This window comes from Procambarus clarkii, chromosome 25, assembly GCF_040958095.1.
Source record: "Procambarus clarkii isolate CNS0578487 chromosome 25, FALCON_Pclarkii_2.0, whole genome shotgun sequence".
Taxonomy (NCBI): domain Eukaryota; kingdom Metazoa; phylum Arthropoda; class Malacostraca; order Decapoda; family Cambaridae; genus Procambarus; species Procambarus clarkii.
This window is the reverse complement of record NC_091174.1, coordinates 41,254,849-41,273,265: the sequence shown is the minus strand read 5'-3', so window position 1 is coordinate 41,273,265 and position 18,417 is coordinate 41,254,849. Positions and strand designations below refer to the sequence as shown.

Here is an 18,417-nt window from a genome sequence, read left to right as displayed (position 1 = left end):
TTATGTGATCTTAGACACCTGGTACATCTGTGCAACTCCTTGAGTCGTTTTACACGTGTAGCACAATCAGGGTAAGTATTGCAATTGTACATGGAATGTTCTTCCCAGAACAGATATGGCCTCCAGACGTTGACAGCACCTTTGGGAGTCACTGTCTTGGGTGACACATTAATTGTAGGTTTGGAGGGATCCACTGCAATTGTGCCCACACCGCCTTGTTTCCACCTTGGTGTAGAGGTAGATGGTTTAGTTAAATTTGGAGTACTGTTTGTACCCGGTTGTTTACTTTGAGTGGTTATTGAAGGTTTAGGTGTTGATTTACCATCTGTGTTGTCTCTTTGTCATTCTATAACAGAGCGTAAAACCTCTGTAATCTCCTTTACTGTCAGAGAAGATTTGTTGTGAAATGCACACAACTTATCCATTATTTCACTGGATAACTTGCGTTTTACAAGAAATTTAATTATTTAATCCGATTCACTTAGATTTACTTTAAGGCTACGTGCTTTGAGCAAGGACTCAAGCTCCATTTTAAAGGCTTGGAGTGAGTCAGCGGATCCATCTGTGGGTAGTATATCCACCAATTTTTGTGTTAAAAGTCTTATAGCTCGTTCTGGTTTAGCTTAATTTTCCTTAAGGAGCTGTACTGCGCTATCATAGCCGTCATCTGACAATGTTTAACCCTTAGACTGTGCAATACAAACATATATGATTTGACAAAAAATAATTTAACATAAGTTTTGGAAACTTGCACAAACACTTTTCAATTTTTTTTAGGCATAATCAACTATGCAAATGCTCCGACCTTGTCTAAATAATCACAGCGTAACTTGTAAAACAAGAGAATCAAAATTGGTTCTAAAATTGAATATTGAAAACTTCAGATTTTCAATTCAGAATAAAAAATATGAGTTATCATTAATTGTTCATTTAAAGTTATTATTCTCTCAGAATAGCATATGATCTTCATTTTCATAAAATTAGAATATAGGTTTTCAGTATAGTTTACTGTAAAAAAAAATCGTCAATATGGCATTTGAAATATGTGACAAATTTAGACCAAAAAAAATTATAACTCCAAATGTATAAAGTTTATGAAAAATCCACTCAGATTAGTCTTGTAGAACAGACAGCTGAGCACACAATAATGAGAATAGTGAGAACTGGTTAATAACTGGAATTTTAGAAGCCACTCAAAGTTGAAAATCTGGTTTCAGAGATAATTGAAGTTGAAGTTATCATCAATGAATGAAGGTAGTTTTAATTCGTTAATTTAATTGTATGCTTTAATAAACATTGTTTAGCATTCGTACTTATATATGTGAAAGTTGTAAGTCAATATGTGTTGAAATGAAGTCAAGAAAAAATAACCCTCAAAAAACACCAAATATATGGATAATTATAATATTTATAATGATTTAGGGGATATATTTAGGGTATACTTTATAAAAGTGAAAAAGCCATAATATGGTCCCTAATCATCAAAATAATCTAAAGAGACAAAGAAAATAGAGTTTGAAATCAGAGAAAAAATCAGCCAATAAAAATTAAAAGTCCCAAGTTTTGCGAGTTGTGACTGATGCCATCCAGACTTTAATTTTAGAGAGTGCTTTGCAAGGTGCCAACACTCTCGACACTGGAGAGGTGGTACTGGTCGAGGATGTCACTAGTGATACTCAAGCAGTACCCTTCCGTAAGGTTACCCTGGAATCTGATTTCCACAAGGGTGTTTGTACAGTCGGAGTCACTTCGTACCTACCTTTCCCTAATGTTGATGTAATATTGGGTAATGATTTAGCAGGGGATAAGGTAGGGGACTCCAGACTGCCTATTATGTTGATTATTATAATATTATGCCTATTATATTATGGGCTATCTTGAAATGATTTTGGGGCTTTAGTGTCCCCGCGGCCCGGTCCTCAACCAGGCCTCCACCCCCAGGAAGCAGCCTGTGACAGTCGACTAACACCCAGGTACCTATTTTACTGCTAGGTAACAGAGGCATAGGGTAAAGAAACTCTGTCCATTGTTTCTCGCCAGTGCCTGGGATCGAACCCAGGACCACAGGATCACAAATCCAGCATGCTGTCCGCTCGGCCGACCGGCTCCCTATGTGACTTAAATGTAAGAGCAGCCCTGTGATTGCCAAGGTGATAAATCCCGAAAACAAGAGGAACTTTCTGAGTGGTGAAAGCCTAGTAGACCTTGTGGACACGTTCATGGCCCGACTCGATGACGAGGCAGAGGACATAAGGGAGAGCCTACCATCGCCTCCTACTGATAAGTAAGGACTCATCCTCAGGACTCTCCTCCTACTCATCACTACTGAGAGTAGTGAGGAGGTGGAGGAGAACACTGTTGAGCCTCAGCCAATGGCATCTGACCAAGGCATGGATGCCTCCTTGAGTGATTTACAGAAAGCTGACCCCAGTCTTGCAGAATGTCACGATGTAGCCCTCTCTAAGGAGGTGATTTTAGATGCAGCAACCGTGTACTATTACAATGATCAGATTTTGATGAGAAAATGGAGACCACAGACTTCTCCCTTGTCAAATGAGTGGGAGGTAGTCCACCTGGTTATGTTGCCTACCTGCTATAGGGAAAGAGTTTTGGGAGCTGCTCATGATGATCCTATGGGGGGACATCAAGGTATTATTATCCCCTATCACAAAATTTTTAAATATTTCTTCTGGCCCAAGCTGAAAAGGGATGAGGAAAAATTTTGTAATACATGTATTCCTTCTGAGTTTATTGGGAAACCAAACCAGACACCACCTAAAGCTCCTCAAAGGCCTATTGTAGTGCCGAAGAACCATTTTCTCATGTGGTAATGGATTGTGTTGGTCCATTACCTAGAACTAAGTCTGGAAATATTTACCTGATAACCATGATGTGTATCACGACCTGCACCCTGAGATTTTTGCTGTAAGGATCATCTGAGCAAAGACTGTTGTTGCTCGTATGTTGCAATTTTTTTCTACCTTTGGACTGCCTCGGGTTGTGCAAACTGACAATGGTACTAACTTTAAGTCTGATATTTTTGAGAACTTCTGTAAGGACCATGGAATAATTCATAAGGTTTCTAACCCATACCATCCACAGAGTCAGGGGGTAATTGAGCGGTTCCATCAAACCCTTAAGCAGATGCTGAAGACATCGTGCAAGAATTCCCATACATTCTGGGATAAGAACCTGCCATATGTTTTGTTTGCTGCTCGAGAGGGGGTTACAAAGTTCATCGGGTTGTTCTCCTTTTGAGTTTGTCTTTGGCTATAAGGTTCGTGGACTCTTGCAAATGTTACAGGAGAATCTGTTAGGGAACATGCCAAGCAACTAACTGCGTTCGTAAAACCCGATGGTGTCTTCGAGTATCAAGTGTGACCGTTCGGCTTGCGTAATGCCCCTGCAACGTTCCAGAGGCTAATGAACTCTGCTCACTAATATGCCAAATTGCCGGGCATATTAGATGATATTGTGCTTTTCGATAGTAATTGGCCAGACCACATAGCTAGGTTACGCCAGTTGTTCAGTTTTGAAAAGTGCAAATCTAACTTTAAATACAAAAAAGTGTCATTTTGGCCAAGGTACAGTGACATACCTCGGTTATGAAGTGGGCCAAGGAAAAGTGTTACCTCGGCAAGAAAAAATCAGTGCCATTCTGGAGTATCCAGTGCTCCGGTCTAAAAAGGACGTTCAAAGGTTTATCAGCATGTGTGTGTACTACTTCGCTTTTGTCAGAACATTTCCAGTATCTCCACTCCTCTCACGGACATGTTGCGAAAGGCCATTAAATTTAAGTGGTCAACAGACTGTGCAGAGGCTTTTAAAAACTTGAAATTGATCTTAGCTTCCACCCCAGTGCTCGCTAGTCCAAGGTTCGACCGACTGTTTAAAATTCTTGTTGATGCGTCTGACTCGGGTGCTGGTGCAGTGTTGTTGCAAACTGGGGATGATCAAGTGGACCACCTAGTATACTATTACTCTGTGAAATTTGACAAGATGCAATGCAATTATTCAGTGGTAGTAAAAGAAGCATTGGCGCTAGTGTTAACATGTAAAAAAATTGAAGTATATCTAACAACTAATATAGTGGAAGTGTACACAGACCCACTGGTGTTTATACATCAGATGAAGGTGAAAAATAAACGCATACTCAGGTGAGCATTTTACCTACAGGATTTCAATCTTTCCATTACCCACTACCGGGCTGGCTCAACGTGATAGCCGAAGCGCCGCCTCGGCTACCTGAGTAACATTCATCTGAGCCACAGGAAGCCATATACCAACTGTCATGCTTTAGTTATTTTTTTTAGGTTCTTCTGTGACATTAAATATTCCGTATCAAATTTATGTACATCTCCAATTCTTTTTTTATGTGCTTTTTCTTTCAGAGAATTTCTTTGTGCTTTTTCTTGCAGAGAAATTTTTGTTTTATGTTAATTTTCTTTTATTACATAGATTTTCCTTTTTATTATCTGTATACTCTTACAAAAAAATATGACTATTATTCTAGTAGCCACGTTTTTTTTTTCTGAAGGGGGTAGGAGTGTTATGACCCTGGGTTCCTTAGTTGGAAACCAGAGGTCAAATTGAGCTCTAAATAATTACTTTACATTAATTCATAGAATCGGATCATGTGAGGAGGATATTTAATTACAATAATATTTATATCATGGCTCCTTAAACCGGGGGTATGCGTTATTCCTGTCGCCCTTGCCAAATGTAAGATGAATCTTGTTTCTTACAGAACATTCAGACTCTGAGCTTGTTGTTGATTAAATATAATATTGAACTAGTTATCAACTATTCTTAGAACTATTAAAGTAACTAGTAACGAGGCCGGTGAAGACTTGTATTGGTTGTAGCTGCAAGATCAGCTAGGTATCTTCCCAGCAACAACAAAGTGAGAGAGCTCAGGATCTGAAGGCTGCTTCCTTCTTGTCTGGACTGCTGTGCTGGGGTCAGCACCTCTCCTGTGTGGCTCTGTCTCGTCCTCTTCCTACTCCGCTCTTCCCTTACCGCATTCTGGGGTTATTCCACAGTTAAGTTATTTAGGATTACTGTACCGTGTTACTGGCTAGGTGTGTGTTTTATTTATAAGTATTATGTAGTATAACCCAGTGTTTTGGGCATCCAGAGGAGCCGAGCGGACAGCATGCTGGACTTGTGATCCTGTGGTACCGGGTTCGATCCCGGGCACTGGCGAGAAACAATGGGCAAAGTTTCTTTTACCCTATGCTCCTGTTACCTAGCAGTAAAATAGGTACCTGGGTGTTAGTCAGCTGTCACTGGCGGCTTCCTGGGGGTGGAGGGCTGGTCGAGAACCGGGCCGCGGGGACACTAAAGCCCCGAATTCATCTCCAGATAATGAATCCCTAAGTGTATTCCGTTGTGACTAGGGTACCATGTGGGGCTTAGCTACCCCAGGCTGCTTCAAGTCTTTCGAGTGCCTCTCTTCAAGTAGACTTTACCATAGTTTCTTCCAAGTGTAAGCCTTGTATACTGTCTATGTGGACCAAGATAGTTAACATAAGATAGTGTGGTAAAGTGTTTTTAATATAGTAATGTATATGGGAGTTAGTAGAGGGTTTAATAAATAAGATAGTTTTTGAGGTGTATCCATTAATCCTGTTGAAGTGGTGTAGGTGATTGTCTAGACAACAGACCTCATCTAAAATCTTGAAGCATTAACAGGAACCTATGTTCCTTGGGGGCCGGGCCCATCTATCCCACTATTTTTGATACATCTTGATTCTAGCCTTCTGAGTAACACATCATACTCCCCATAACATGGTTTCACAGGTAAAGGCTGGGTGTCGTGGTCTTACAGATGAATGCTGGGTGTGGTGGTCTCAGAGGTGAAGGTTGGGTGTTGTGGTCTCGCAGGTGAAGGCTGGGTGTGGTGATCTCGCAGGTGAAGTCTGGGTGTGGAGGTCTCACACGTGAAGGCTGGGTATGGTGGTCTTACAGGTGAAGGCTGGGTGTGGTGGTCTCACAGGTGAGTGTTGGGTGTGGTGGTCAGACAGGTGTAGGGTGGGAGTGGAATGGCTGAAAGATGAAGGCCGAGAGTGGGGGGGAAGGGGTGATGCAAGGAGATGGCGGAAAGTTATTTTCTTTTTTTTTACTAGCAGTACCCGGCCACGCATTGCTGTGGCTCAGCAACGCATGTGCGTTGCTGAGCCATAGCAACATTCCCTGTTCCCCCAGTCCTCCCCACCATTTGCCCCTCACCCGTCTCCTCAGGCTCCCAACCATTCCCCACTCAACCATCCCCTCGTCCTCCCCACCATTCCTCACTTCCCTGTCCCTTTGTTCTCCCTACCATTCTCAATTCTCCCATCCCCTCGTCCCCACCATCCCAAACTCTCCCATTCCCTCGTCCTTCCCCACCATTACCCCCCCTCTCTTGTCCCCTCGTCCTCCCCACCATCTCTCACTTCCGTCCACTCATCATTCCCACCATTCCCCACTCCTTTGTCCGATGCCTTCGCAAATGGTCTGATGTTCCTATCAGAAAATTGGGAACATCAAGTCATCTGATGTTCCAATAATTGAAATATAAGAAAACAGTTAAAAAATTCAAAGAAAATATTTAAAAATAAAAAAATAAACTATACTCACGAAATGAATGGTATGGTAATCAACACAGCTCATTTCCAACGCAATTCACACAAAATAATTAAATCAAAATTAAAATAAATCAAAATCTATGAAAATTCAATTTATCAATGCAATCCGAAACATTGAAATGGAATTGTAACTTGTTTAGTATAGCGTGTGTGTTGCTCTTACGTGCAACAGATGGCGCTGTTTTTCAAGAAAAGCATAGTTTTACCCATCACCGGTGTGGCATCTATACTTATACATACAAAATGAATGGGATGGTAAACAACACAGCTCAATTCCAATACAATATCTCACAAAATAATTCAATAAATATTTAATTAAATCGAAATCTATGAAAATTAAATTTATCAATGCAATCAGAAACTTTGAAATGGAATTTGTAACATATTTAGTATAGTGTGTGTGTTGCTATAACGTACAACAGATAGCACTGTATTTTTTAAAACATGCTTTTATCTGTCTCAGGTGTGGCATCTATGTAGTAGGTATATTAAAACACGCAAATTCGAATGGAACGTTGTGTCGAAATTTCAAAGCAATCGGTGAAGAACTCTGCGAGATTACAGTGTATGTTGCTCCTATGTCCAACAGATAGCACTGTTTTTCAATAAAAGCATGTTTTTTCCTATCACAGGTGAGGCATGTATGTAGTAGGTATTTAAATACACGTGTCTATTCGAATGTAACGTCGTGTCAAAATTTCAAACCAATCGGTAAAGTCGTTCCAAAGATTTCCCTCACATAAAAACAGTTTAAAAAAAATAACAAAATCCCGTCACAGTCGTGACATCTATATAATATGTCAACCCGTTCTCACACAAGACAGTACATATATGACTAGTGCTTAAAGTCAATATGTGGAATGTGATTTAGTACATATGTGATATATTCCCAGTTAACTTTTTTACCAAGGCTCAAACTCTTCCTCATGTACCAATTTACGTCTCACAGTACTCGTCCATCAACGTAGATAGCTGAATAGTCGTGATTGGTTCAATTATAACGAAAATTGTAGTTTTCAGGTCCCACATGGGTTGTGAAATTCACCTACTATTGTCCATGCTCTTATAATATTACAGATCAGCTACATCCTATTGAAGGCTCGTAGTTTTGTTTTGAGAAATATTAGTTGTTCTTAGTAAATTATAATAAGCACAATAAATTATTACATAGAATAAGTGCTTCACCAATCAATATTATATACCATAGTTTGTGCTTTAGAAATCTTTAAAGAATGTTTTGTAGGAACGCTAACAGAAAACGATGTTATGTTGGAATGTATATAGGGTAAACTACTGCAAACAGGATGGTATGGTGTGGATTATTGGAAACTATAGGATTAGTATAGGGTCCACTACCACCTGTTAGGTGGGTAAGGGGTCCAATAACACCCGCAGGATGAGTATGGGGGTCACATCCACCCACAGGAATGGTATGGGGATCACTTCCACCCACAGGAAGGGTATGGGATCCAATACCATCCACTGGATGTGTATTGCGTCCACTACCACCGACAGGATGGGTATGGGCTCACAACCACCCACAGGATAGGTATGGGGTCCAATACCACCCACAGGATGAGTATGGGGTCCACTATAACCCACAGGATGGGTATGGGGCTCCAACCACCCACAGAATAAGTATGGGGTACAATAACACCCACTGGATATGTATGGCATCCATTGCCCCCACAGGATGACTATAGGGTACAGTATCGCCCACAGGATTAGTATATAGGGTTCACTGCCGCCCACAGAGTCGGTATGGGGTCCACCGCCACCCACAGGGTCGGTATGGGGTCCACTACCGCCCACAGGGTCGCTATGAAGTCAACTACCGTCCACAGGGTCGGTAGGGGTCCACTACCGCCCACAGGGTCGGCAGGGGGTCCACTGCCACCCACTGGGTCGGTAGGGGGTCCACTGCCGCCCACAGGATCGATAGGGGGTCCACTGCCGCCCACAGGGTCGATATGGGGGGGGGTCCACTACCGCCCACAGGATCGATAGGGGGTCCACTGCCGCCCACAGGGTCGGTAGGGGGTCCACTGCCGCCCACACGTTCGGTAGGGGTCCACTGCCGCCCACAGGGTCGGTAGGGGGTCCACTGCCGCCCACAGGATCGATAGGGGGTCCACTGCCGCCCACAGGGTCGATAGGGGGTCCCTTACCGCCCACAGGGTCTCTATGAAGTCAACTACCGCCCATAGTGTTTGTATAGTGTCCACTATCGCCCATAGTGTTATTATGGGGTCCACTACCCCTCATAGGGTCGGTATGGGGGTCCATTACTACCCACAGGGTGTGTCTGGGGTCTATTTTGGCAATACTGCTTTTCCAATCTCATTTGTTGTTCAATGTAAAATATTTGTTGCTCGACTTGCAACAATTTATATATATATATATATATATATATATATATATATATATATATATAGTATAGTGCCTTTGCAATAATGTACCAATGTGTGTATTTTCATAACTCGTTTTAAATTGTTGAAAAATAAATAACTACATTGTGAATGCAAGTCAATGTTTACATGCTAAATCAGAGTTGCCAGATTCCGCTTAAAATAGCAAATTGTGCTTATTTTCAAAGCTTGAGAATTTAGCTTTAAAGTAGTTAAAAAACTACGAATTTCGCAATTTGCTATGTACTTTAGTGTACTATTTTAAAATAAGATTGGTTTTTAAGCTGCAAGTCATATGAATCTCAAAAAAAGTATATTATTAACAATCTTATCTCCATAGTTCACTAGTTTCTGTAAATCAGATCTGGTAACTGTAGGCCAAGTACTGGAAGACTCAAGACACAATGTGTTGAAGCTATTCTCTTTGAAGAAGTCATCTCGACAGGATCTTCCAGCTCCAGCTATAAAACTTCACCAAACATGGATCTACCTAGTACATCAAATGGTAAGGAATTACTAAACTGTACAAAGTTTTATGCTAGAACATTTGTTACAGAATTGTCCCTGTCAGGGACAATTCAGTCCCTATTCTATGTGTACTCAATCACATAGTGACGGAGTATGTGGGAATAATTTTGTTGACACTGTCCATTTTGTCAATTCTACAACAGCAGATAATATGAATTCCCAGAGATATTTGTAACTTGAGATACTTGGTTTGGTTTGGTTAAGTTAGGTTAGGTTAGCCTAACCCAGTAAATCCTCCCCGGCTAGAATATAAACCCCGGACAAAGTGCTCGTGAAATGCCAGGCATTTGCAAATATGAGGATGTGGTTGATTAGATTATATTCTTTTCTATATCATAGATGTTCAATATATGAAAAATATTTTAGACTTAAAAATGGACCCCTGAGGTACTCAACTTAACACATTTCTTCATATTCATTCCCATTTAGTATGACCTTTTGCTCTCTTTGTTTTAACTATTGTTTTGTGCACTTTACAATTTTTTTCATGAACCTGTAATTTCCTTGCTAGTCTTCCATGTGGTACCTTATTAAAGTCTTTAGCATAATCCATGTATACTACATCCACCGGAAACCCTTTATCTGAGTACCATGTTACCATGTCCCAAAAGTGAGGAGTTTTATAAGGTAGCATCTGTTTTTAAGAAGACCATGGTGTGTCGATTGAATAAGATTGTTCACTGAAAGATGGTAAATGATTCCCTCCCTTAGGATTTTCGCCATGAGCTTGCAGATGTGTTATACCTAGCTGATTGGACATTAGTTTTGTGCTTAACTCTTTCTGCTTTTTTTTTAAATACTGTAAGGGTGAAATTTTCATATTTCAAATCTCGGGGTACTATCCCTTGGTTCAGATATTTTGTGGAAAGTATTTTCAGCAGTATTCATAGTTCTTCTGTCAGTTTATTTTCCTTTATAATTAAGGTTTGTTTTCTTTTGTACCATAGAAAGTACCACAGAAAGGTGTTATAATGTTGTGTTAGCTTTTCTGTACAATTTTTCTTTTTTGTTTGTATAAAAGGCTATGCAATGAATTCAAATATTTACGCTACCAATCAATTTTTCAGATAGATCATCGGATTTTGACAGTATGCTGTACATACCAGATGTTCCAAAAATAACTACAGACAACAATAATGGTACTGTGTTTACTATTTTTATACTTTATATATAGGAAGACAAGTTCAATCAATGAGCATTTTAATATATCATCAAAATTTTCATACATTTCTTTCACTTTGTTACACTTGTAAAAACTTATTCTTAGCTATATTTATATAAATGTTAATACCACTGTTAAATGAACATATTGATTTGTGTCCTTATTAGTTATAGCTTATTTATGTTGACCCAGCACCTTACTAAAGGGATTACCTTAACTTGTGTCACTATCTCTCTAGGGGGCTCCAGGTAGGCAGTATAGGTAATGCCACTAACATGCATATCATTATGGGAAAGTCCATAATTTAACACATAATTATAAGTAGGAAATTTGTAGCAAATTTTAAGATTATTAATAGGTACATTGTAGCATAATTTTGCATAAGCATAATTTTCTTGTTTTGTTCTTGTACTTTTCCTTCGAACAGTATTATTTTCTCTTCAGAATTTCACCGGAGAATAGCAGTGATGACTAGAGAACATCTTGAACGTGAGTACCAGAAAGCACGTGCTGCAATGATACAAAGAAATGAGTACTTGAAGAGACTCTTAAACGTGGAGGAACCAAACTCAATAAAGGTGACAAACAAGAAACAGAAAAAAGATAACATACAGGATGTATCACACATTAATTCAAAACAAAGACCAGCTGCACCCCAATCTGATGGTAATCTTCTATTATTTTCTTAACAATATTTCTACAGCTGTTATTTGTGTACTTTCCAATAATATTTGTTGCCTATTTTTAAGTGTATGCTAGACAATTATGGAGATTAAATTACTATAACACTGAACAACTTGGTAGCATAAAGTTAGTTATAGTAATATCTTGAGATTTGTCTGAAAATATTAATACTTGTATACAATTTGCAATTATGTACCATGCTTAAATCTTCAAATGTGCCACCCAGACATTCTGCCTGCTATACTTTCACCACCACACATTCAAAATGCGGGCTATTCTACTAGTGGCAGAACGTACACTCAAAGTTATTTGGCAGCTGGTGAAGAAACTTTGGAATCATTTGATGTTGGTATGTCCCAACATCATTTGTTGGTATTTAAATGAGGGTTTATTTAATGGACACACGTCATAAATATTATGTACCAAAATTGTGCTTAATGCCTATGAAATTTTGTTTAACATATTATACTAATCATTCCTTTCACTTACAAATTTTTCTTACTAATTTGTAATCCCATATTTCAAAGTACTTGCTGCAGAACTTGAACAAATTAAAGATTCTCAGCCAAGTGTTTCTGACTGGCAAAAAAGAAGAAAAAATGCAGAGATTAATTGGGGAGAAAGCAGGGCAATGCTGTTCGATTGGACATTGTCTGAGTTGGGTGTTCCAGATAAAGGTAAATTAAATATTGCTGTGTTCATTAAGGTTATACTGTATAATAAGCATCATATGCATATTAATGACACTCTATTAATACATTTAGACTTCAGATTGTTTAAAATGTTAGGTATACAGTATTTAAAATTAGTATAAATAATTACCCCTTTTTTCATCAGGTAAAGTTTGTGTACAATGTACAAATTGTGAGGCAAGCATCAAATGTGAAGACTGTTTTGCATTTTTGTGTCACATTTGTGACCAAATGCAACATTTTCTCATGCCTTTCCACCACAGATTATATTGGAAAAATGGCTTTTATGAGCCATTAGACCCGACACAAACTGTGTGCCCTGAAGGAAATATCTTTCACTGGAGTAAGTATACGATACCTGTATAAAATCCGTACTTTGTTCCGAGATTACTTCTACTTCCCAATCCCAGTCTAGAGCTACGATTATCTTGGTATAACAAAATAAAATGAATAAATGTTTCATTTCAGTCATTACAACATTTGGAGAAGTCTTAAAGTTTAAACCTGACACTTGGTTTTATAGATTGATTTAATCGTCTGATTGTTTCTTTTCTGTGAATTTCTCAGTCATTATCTGGAGAATAATGTCAATATTTTGTACAATCAAGAAACAATGAAATATTCAGTCTGAAATTCTTTTCCATAAAACTCATTTTGTCAAACTGTCTTCCTTTTCTTTGTTACCAGAACCTGTTGTACCAGCCCAACCACCAAATTCTTGCCCCAACTGCACAGATTGCAAGTTTAAAATTTCAAGCTCCAGCAATCTCTGCATCTTCATCACTATAATGGGTAAATAAACTTTAAAATTTACCCTTTTATTTCCATTACCGGATATTCCTGAATCACAATACATTTTGAAATTTTTGTTGCTATAAATGTTAATTTTTACATCACTATTTTAGCAAGTCGCCACACCACTCAATGCACTGTATTTTAAACTACAGGAAGGTATGACCTCTATACTCCAATCTATACATGCCACTGTGGATATGAGCATCAACAACTAGGCAAGACCATGCACAAGTCTGGTTTCTATTCATCATTAGGAAAGAGCAGCACATTCTACAGCACCAGTCTGCTTGAATCATGGCACCATATAAAAAGAAATTGTCCTGGAACATCATTTCGGGCATTAGTCACTGCACTGGAATCCTTTGGTGCTTCTCGTGGGCGTGTATGTTTTGATACCGTTATTCTTAATATTTTCAGTTTTATATTTCAATACAAAAATTATCAAAATTTTGTAGTAATGTATATTCATTTATTAATAATTAGTTTTTAATTTTGTTCAAACACAAAATGGAATGTTTTTTTTTGTTTATTTATCTTATGTCATAATATGCATTTTAAATGTCACCATCTAAAAAATTCTATTCCTAGATTGGACCCATTAATTATATAACTTCGAAGAGAGTGTTCTTCGAATGGCGATTCCAGCAATATGAGCTGAGAAAAATTAGAGGAGAAGCTGACAATGAGTGTCCTGCTTGTGATAAAACCCCTTTAGCAGTACATATTGATGGCAACAAGAAGCTGTATCGTTACAACAAAGTTGGGAGGTAATAAAATGTGCTTTACAGATACTTAATGTATAGTATTCTTTTGTTCTCTACACACACTATATTATAATGAATTATATTGTCTTCAAATTAATGTTCTTATAAATAAAGTATGCACATATAAATATACATTGTCATATGACATATTTTTTAACTGAGTATGTCTTTATAGTTTGCCTTTCAATTGCATCCATATCATCATTTTATTTATCTAACACCATGTAAATTTTTGTTTTATGTAAAATTTAGCAGTGCATCAGAATTCTTCATATAAAACATTTTTTGATACCCCATTACCCATTGTTTAATATTAGCCACAAGCAAAGCCATTTTTAGGAGTCCTACATGCAAAAGGACATGCTTGGTATTGTCAGGTAAATAAAAATATAACATTACATTTATGTATACTAATTAAATTTAATGTAATGTATACATTACATTAAATATAATAAGTACAGTTTGTGTAAAAAAATTTAAGATTTCTGATTGTTTAAGATTAATGATATACGTATCATTTAATATAGTAGGAGGCTTTTAATTTTTGTACAATAATTTGAATTTTTTTTTACTGTATACTTTTATGTTAAAGGTATTATATGGAGGGCGGTGGCAAGAAGGAAGTGGCATGACTTTAGGGGAAGAGGCAGAGCAAGTGTTTGCATACCTCTCACGATACAACTCTACAACTAAAAACATGCTGAAAGCTGGTATTTGTTTATATGGTTCATCTGATCAAGTTTTTTATTATTTTACCTGCCCTGTAATCAGTATAATGCGATTTGTATTCAGTATTCAATAAGTATCAACTCCCTCAAATAATCAATAAAAGAATGAAAACATATTGGTCAAACTTGAGTTGGTCTTGGTGAGTAAAGGTATGTTATGAAACTGTTATTAATCTATGCTCTTCAAGATGTTCATTGCTATAAATATTTTTCTCAGAAAGAACAGAAGAACTCACAGAGGGTGCAGTCTTTTGGAACCATCGAAAAATTGATGGACTGGCTCGTGCATTAGTTACTCGACTCAGAAAGGTACTAAAAATAATATATATTTATTTTATTTATTTGTATTTATTTTGAAACTTATTATAATGCATTTATATGTGAAAGGTATTATAATGCATTTATAGGTTAGTTATGTGTTCAGATCATGTACTACATATATTTTCCATTATAAATTAGCGACCATTTCCTTGAATTAACTGCTTGAACTTTTTCAATATATCAATAAGGTTAATTTGTATAAAGTATATAGTATTTAATTAACCTAAATGTATGATTCCGAGATATATCAAATGTGTTCACAGAGAAATCACAGTATCGTGATATATCACGGGAACTGTGATGAGGGTTTGAACCCCATGCACTGAGTGCTCTCAGATGCATGCTCTAGTTCACTACGCCACGACATGGTCAGATGAATTGCAACTTGGAGTACTACTGCACCCACAAGGATCCCAAGGCTTCCACTGAAGCCAAACCAGGTTTCACACAATTCCCCCATGAACTCGGTCTCTGTCATTCAGTAGTTCTGCCTTTGATGCCCCCATTTCAATGTCTTTCTCCATGTATTGATATATCACAATAATATGAATTCTATGTGTATTGAAAGGGCCATCAGAGGTAAAACTACTGGAGGACACAGACCAAGTACATGGGAAACTGCATGCACAACCGCCCATGGAATGGGTATGGGGGTGCATAATTAACAAAAATTGAATTGTGGGTTCATTAGTACCCTAGGTTGCAATTCTTTTGACCATGTTGTGGCGCATTCAACTACAGCAAGCATCTGGGAATGCCAAGCCCATAGGTTCGAACCACTCATCATGGTTAATGTGATTTGTTCATTAAATTTATTATATTTTCAAATAGGCCAGAGAGACGGAAATAACAGTTTCAAATGAGATCGACAAACTTGATGTTCAAAAGTCATTGATTCAAGAATGGCGATCTGACCTACAAATGATTTGTAAGGAGTTAGAGTTAAACACTGGAACAACCTCGAAGAACATAAAATATTCTATCGAGGCAGTTGCAGACTCTATCAGGCATCGCAAAAATCTGATTGCCACTGATGCAGGTAGGCTTACTATTTCTTTGTTAACTCTGAAGCAATTTCTATTTAGCTCTTGTCTATAATTTCTATGTAGGTAAATGATGAGGAAATTTTTTTAACAACTTTAAAACTTTCAGCCAAAAAACTTTATTTGCAGCATCCAGTAAAATGCGCTCTTCCCTCCGGCACAGAAATGAGTGTGATAGGAAAAAGCTTCAAGGCTTCATAAAAATCTACAATAGTGAAAACTCTGAAATTCAACCAAAAATAAGAGTGGAATCTTGGCTCTTTTGAAGCAAGGGCAAAAGATGTGTTCTGACAAGCTGAGTGATGCAAAGCGTTTATTTGGATACCAGGAAGAGGATGTTGATGTTTCCGAGCCCTACCTGGAGCTTTGTGACAGTGAAGATGATGATGATGAAGATGAAGATTTACTACTAAACTCATGATACAAAAGTTAAGTATAATAAATTTTACCTGATTTCTCTTGCTAATTTCTCTTACTTAATTTCTCTAATTTCTAATTATCCTAGCCCTAAGATTACTACTGGCCTCCATTGCCTTGCCTGCACTTTGTTTCCCCCTTAACCATATCACTCATTCTTACAGGTGTGAGACAGAGAGGTACAAGATCATCCAAGAGGAACAACACCTGAAGCACCCAACATTTGGGTGTTTTAATTAATAAAAACGCCCTTCATGGCTTCACTCATCCTGGCTGGTTTAATTAAAAAAACCTAACCTAAACCTAATATATATACCTCTAGAGTCAAGGGAGTTAAGTTTTAGGCTGCACAATGAAACTGCTATTGACAATTTTATAACTGCTGCTGATAATGTCTGTCCTGTGACTTTTTTGTAAGCATAACCAAAAGGCTTAACAATCCCTTGCTTACAAAGGGAATACTTAAACCCATTAATAAAAAACATGACCTTGAGAAGAAGTATAGGTTAGGAATTGTCTCCAAAGAATTCTCATGCTCTTCAACAGGTCACTTGAACTCCAAACCTTTCCAGTTATCCTAAAAAAAGCGAGTTACCCCTGTACACAAATGTGGTGATCTCACAGATGTTAACAATTACAGACCTATATCAATCCTGCCTAACTTGTCAACATTTTTTGAAAAACTAATCTACAAGCAGTTTTACTCTTATCTAGCCAAACACCATATACTTAGTACTAGGCTGTACAAGAATATAACAACTCTTGTATATATCTCAAAAAAAAAAAAAAAAAAAAAAAAAGCACAAGACGAAGCTTGAAAAAGTTTAGTGGTATGCAAATAGGCTAGTCCCAGGACTAAGAGGCATGAGTTACGAGGACAGGCTGCGAGAAATGCAATTGATAGGGTACATAAAGATAAACTGTTTAACACGGGTGGTAGGCGAACAAGGGGACACAGGTGGAAACTTAGTACCCAAATGAACCACTAGGATGTTAGAAAGAACTTTTTCAGTGTCAGAGTAGTTAATAGATGGAATGCATTAGGCAGTGATGTGGTGGAGGCTGACTCCATACACAGTTTCAAATGCAGATATGATAGAGCCCAGTAGGCTCAGGAATCTGTACATCAGTTGATTGCCAGTTGAGAGGTGGGACCAAAGAGCCAGAGCTCAACCCCCCGCAACCACAACTAGGTGAGTATACACACACACACACACACACACACACACACGTATACACACACACACACAGACACAAACATACACACACTAATGCCTCTATTCACCTTGCAGTAAATAGGAACCTGAAAGTCAGGAAGCTGCTAAAGGCTGCATCTTGGGGATGTGTGAGTGTGTTAGATAAAAATATATGTTGTTTAGATATGATGGAGGAAAAGAGGCCGAGAGTCGGTACATTAGACAACCGACGCTTAGAAAGGCGGGGTCCAAGAGCTAACAGCTAAATCTTGGAAATAATAAATTAAAATATTTAATACACCCACATACATGTTTCACATTATTTTGGCTGAGGGAACACTGAGGGCTGATGGCCCCGTCGACGGGGCAGGAAGTCGGTGGTTGATCAAAGGCCTCTGTTACGACCCTGGGTTCTCCAGTGGAAACCAGAGGTCAAAATTGAGCTATTAAACTTTCTGGTAGTACAGTTGGGCATCTAGAATGTCAATTGTTTGTATCTTCCCTGCCAGACGTAAGACTATTATTGTTTCTCAAAGAGCATTTAAAGACTGAGCTGGGGGTTGATTATTAAATAATAACATAGGCACCAACTTTGCTTACTAATACTTTCTAATCATTCATAAAGTAACAATACGTTTCATAGGGGAAGATCTTTAATGTGCTTAGCTGCACGATCAATTAGGCTCCTCCCGGCACCACAACATGAGGGAGGCAGCTGGTGGCTAGCTCGGTCTTCTCTTGGCTGGTGGCGTGAGGTTAAGACCTACTCTGTGGCTGTATCCCTACTCTCCTTCCTTCTCCTCTTACTTATTTCCCTTACCTGAAGTTCCTGTATCCCTTAAGCTAAGTACAGGGCATTATGTGTAAGTGTGCCTACTCTGGTAGTAACTATTGGTGAGACCTGGGGATAGTATTTTGCCAGTGTTTTGGTTACCCCTAAGTGTTGTGTTTTGTATTAGGGTCCCACGTGGTCTCACTACCCTAAGCTGCATCCAGCTTCAGGGCTTATCCAGTAGTACTTTACCCTAGCTTGTTATTAGTGTAAACCTT

The 18,417-nt window shown here is 38.3% G+C and overlaps 1 protein-coding gene across 3 annotated transcripts; it reads left to right on the top strand.

Moving 5' to 3' along the window:
• The first annotated feature begins 9,403 nt into the window (after window positions 1-9,403).
• Window positions 9,404-16,440, top strand: LOC138368668 (uncharacterized). 3 transcript variants are annotated; one of them, XM_069331396.1, is made up of 10 exons: window positions 9,404-9,542; window positions 10,633-10,704; window positions 11,172-12,446; window positions 12,791-12,895; window positions 13,051-13,280; window positions 13,487-13,665; window positions 14,255-14,372; window positions 14,608-14,699; window positions 15,543-15,750; window positions 15,884-16,440. In XM_069331396.1, the coding sequence occupies exons 7-10, from the start codon at window positions 14,291-14,293 to the stop codon at window positions 16,018-16,020; spliced, it is 519 nt and encodes a 172-aa protein (XP_069187497.1). In that variant the 5' UTR covers window positions 9,404-9,542; window positions 10,633-10,704; window positions 11,172-12,446; window positions 12,791-12,895; window positions 13,051-13,280; window positions 13,487-13,665; window positions 14,255-14,290; the 3' UTR covers window positions 16,021-16,440. The 3 variants fall into 3 exon arrangements, 2 of the variants coding, with proteins under 2 accessions (XP_069187497.1, XP_069187499.1); XR_011229642.1 differs by lacking the exons at window positions 9,404-9,542; window positions 10,633-10,704 and having other exon boundaries at window positions 11,850-12,446; XM_069331398.1 differs by lacking the exons at window positions 9,404-9,542; window positions 10,633-10,704; window positions 11,172-12,446; ... (1 more) ...; window positions 13,051-13,280; window positions 13,487-13,665 and adding an exon at window positions 13,739-14,039.
• The last annotated feature ends 1,977 nt before the right edge of the window (window positions 16,441-18,417 follow it).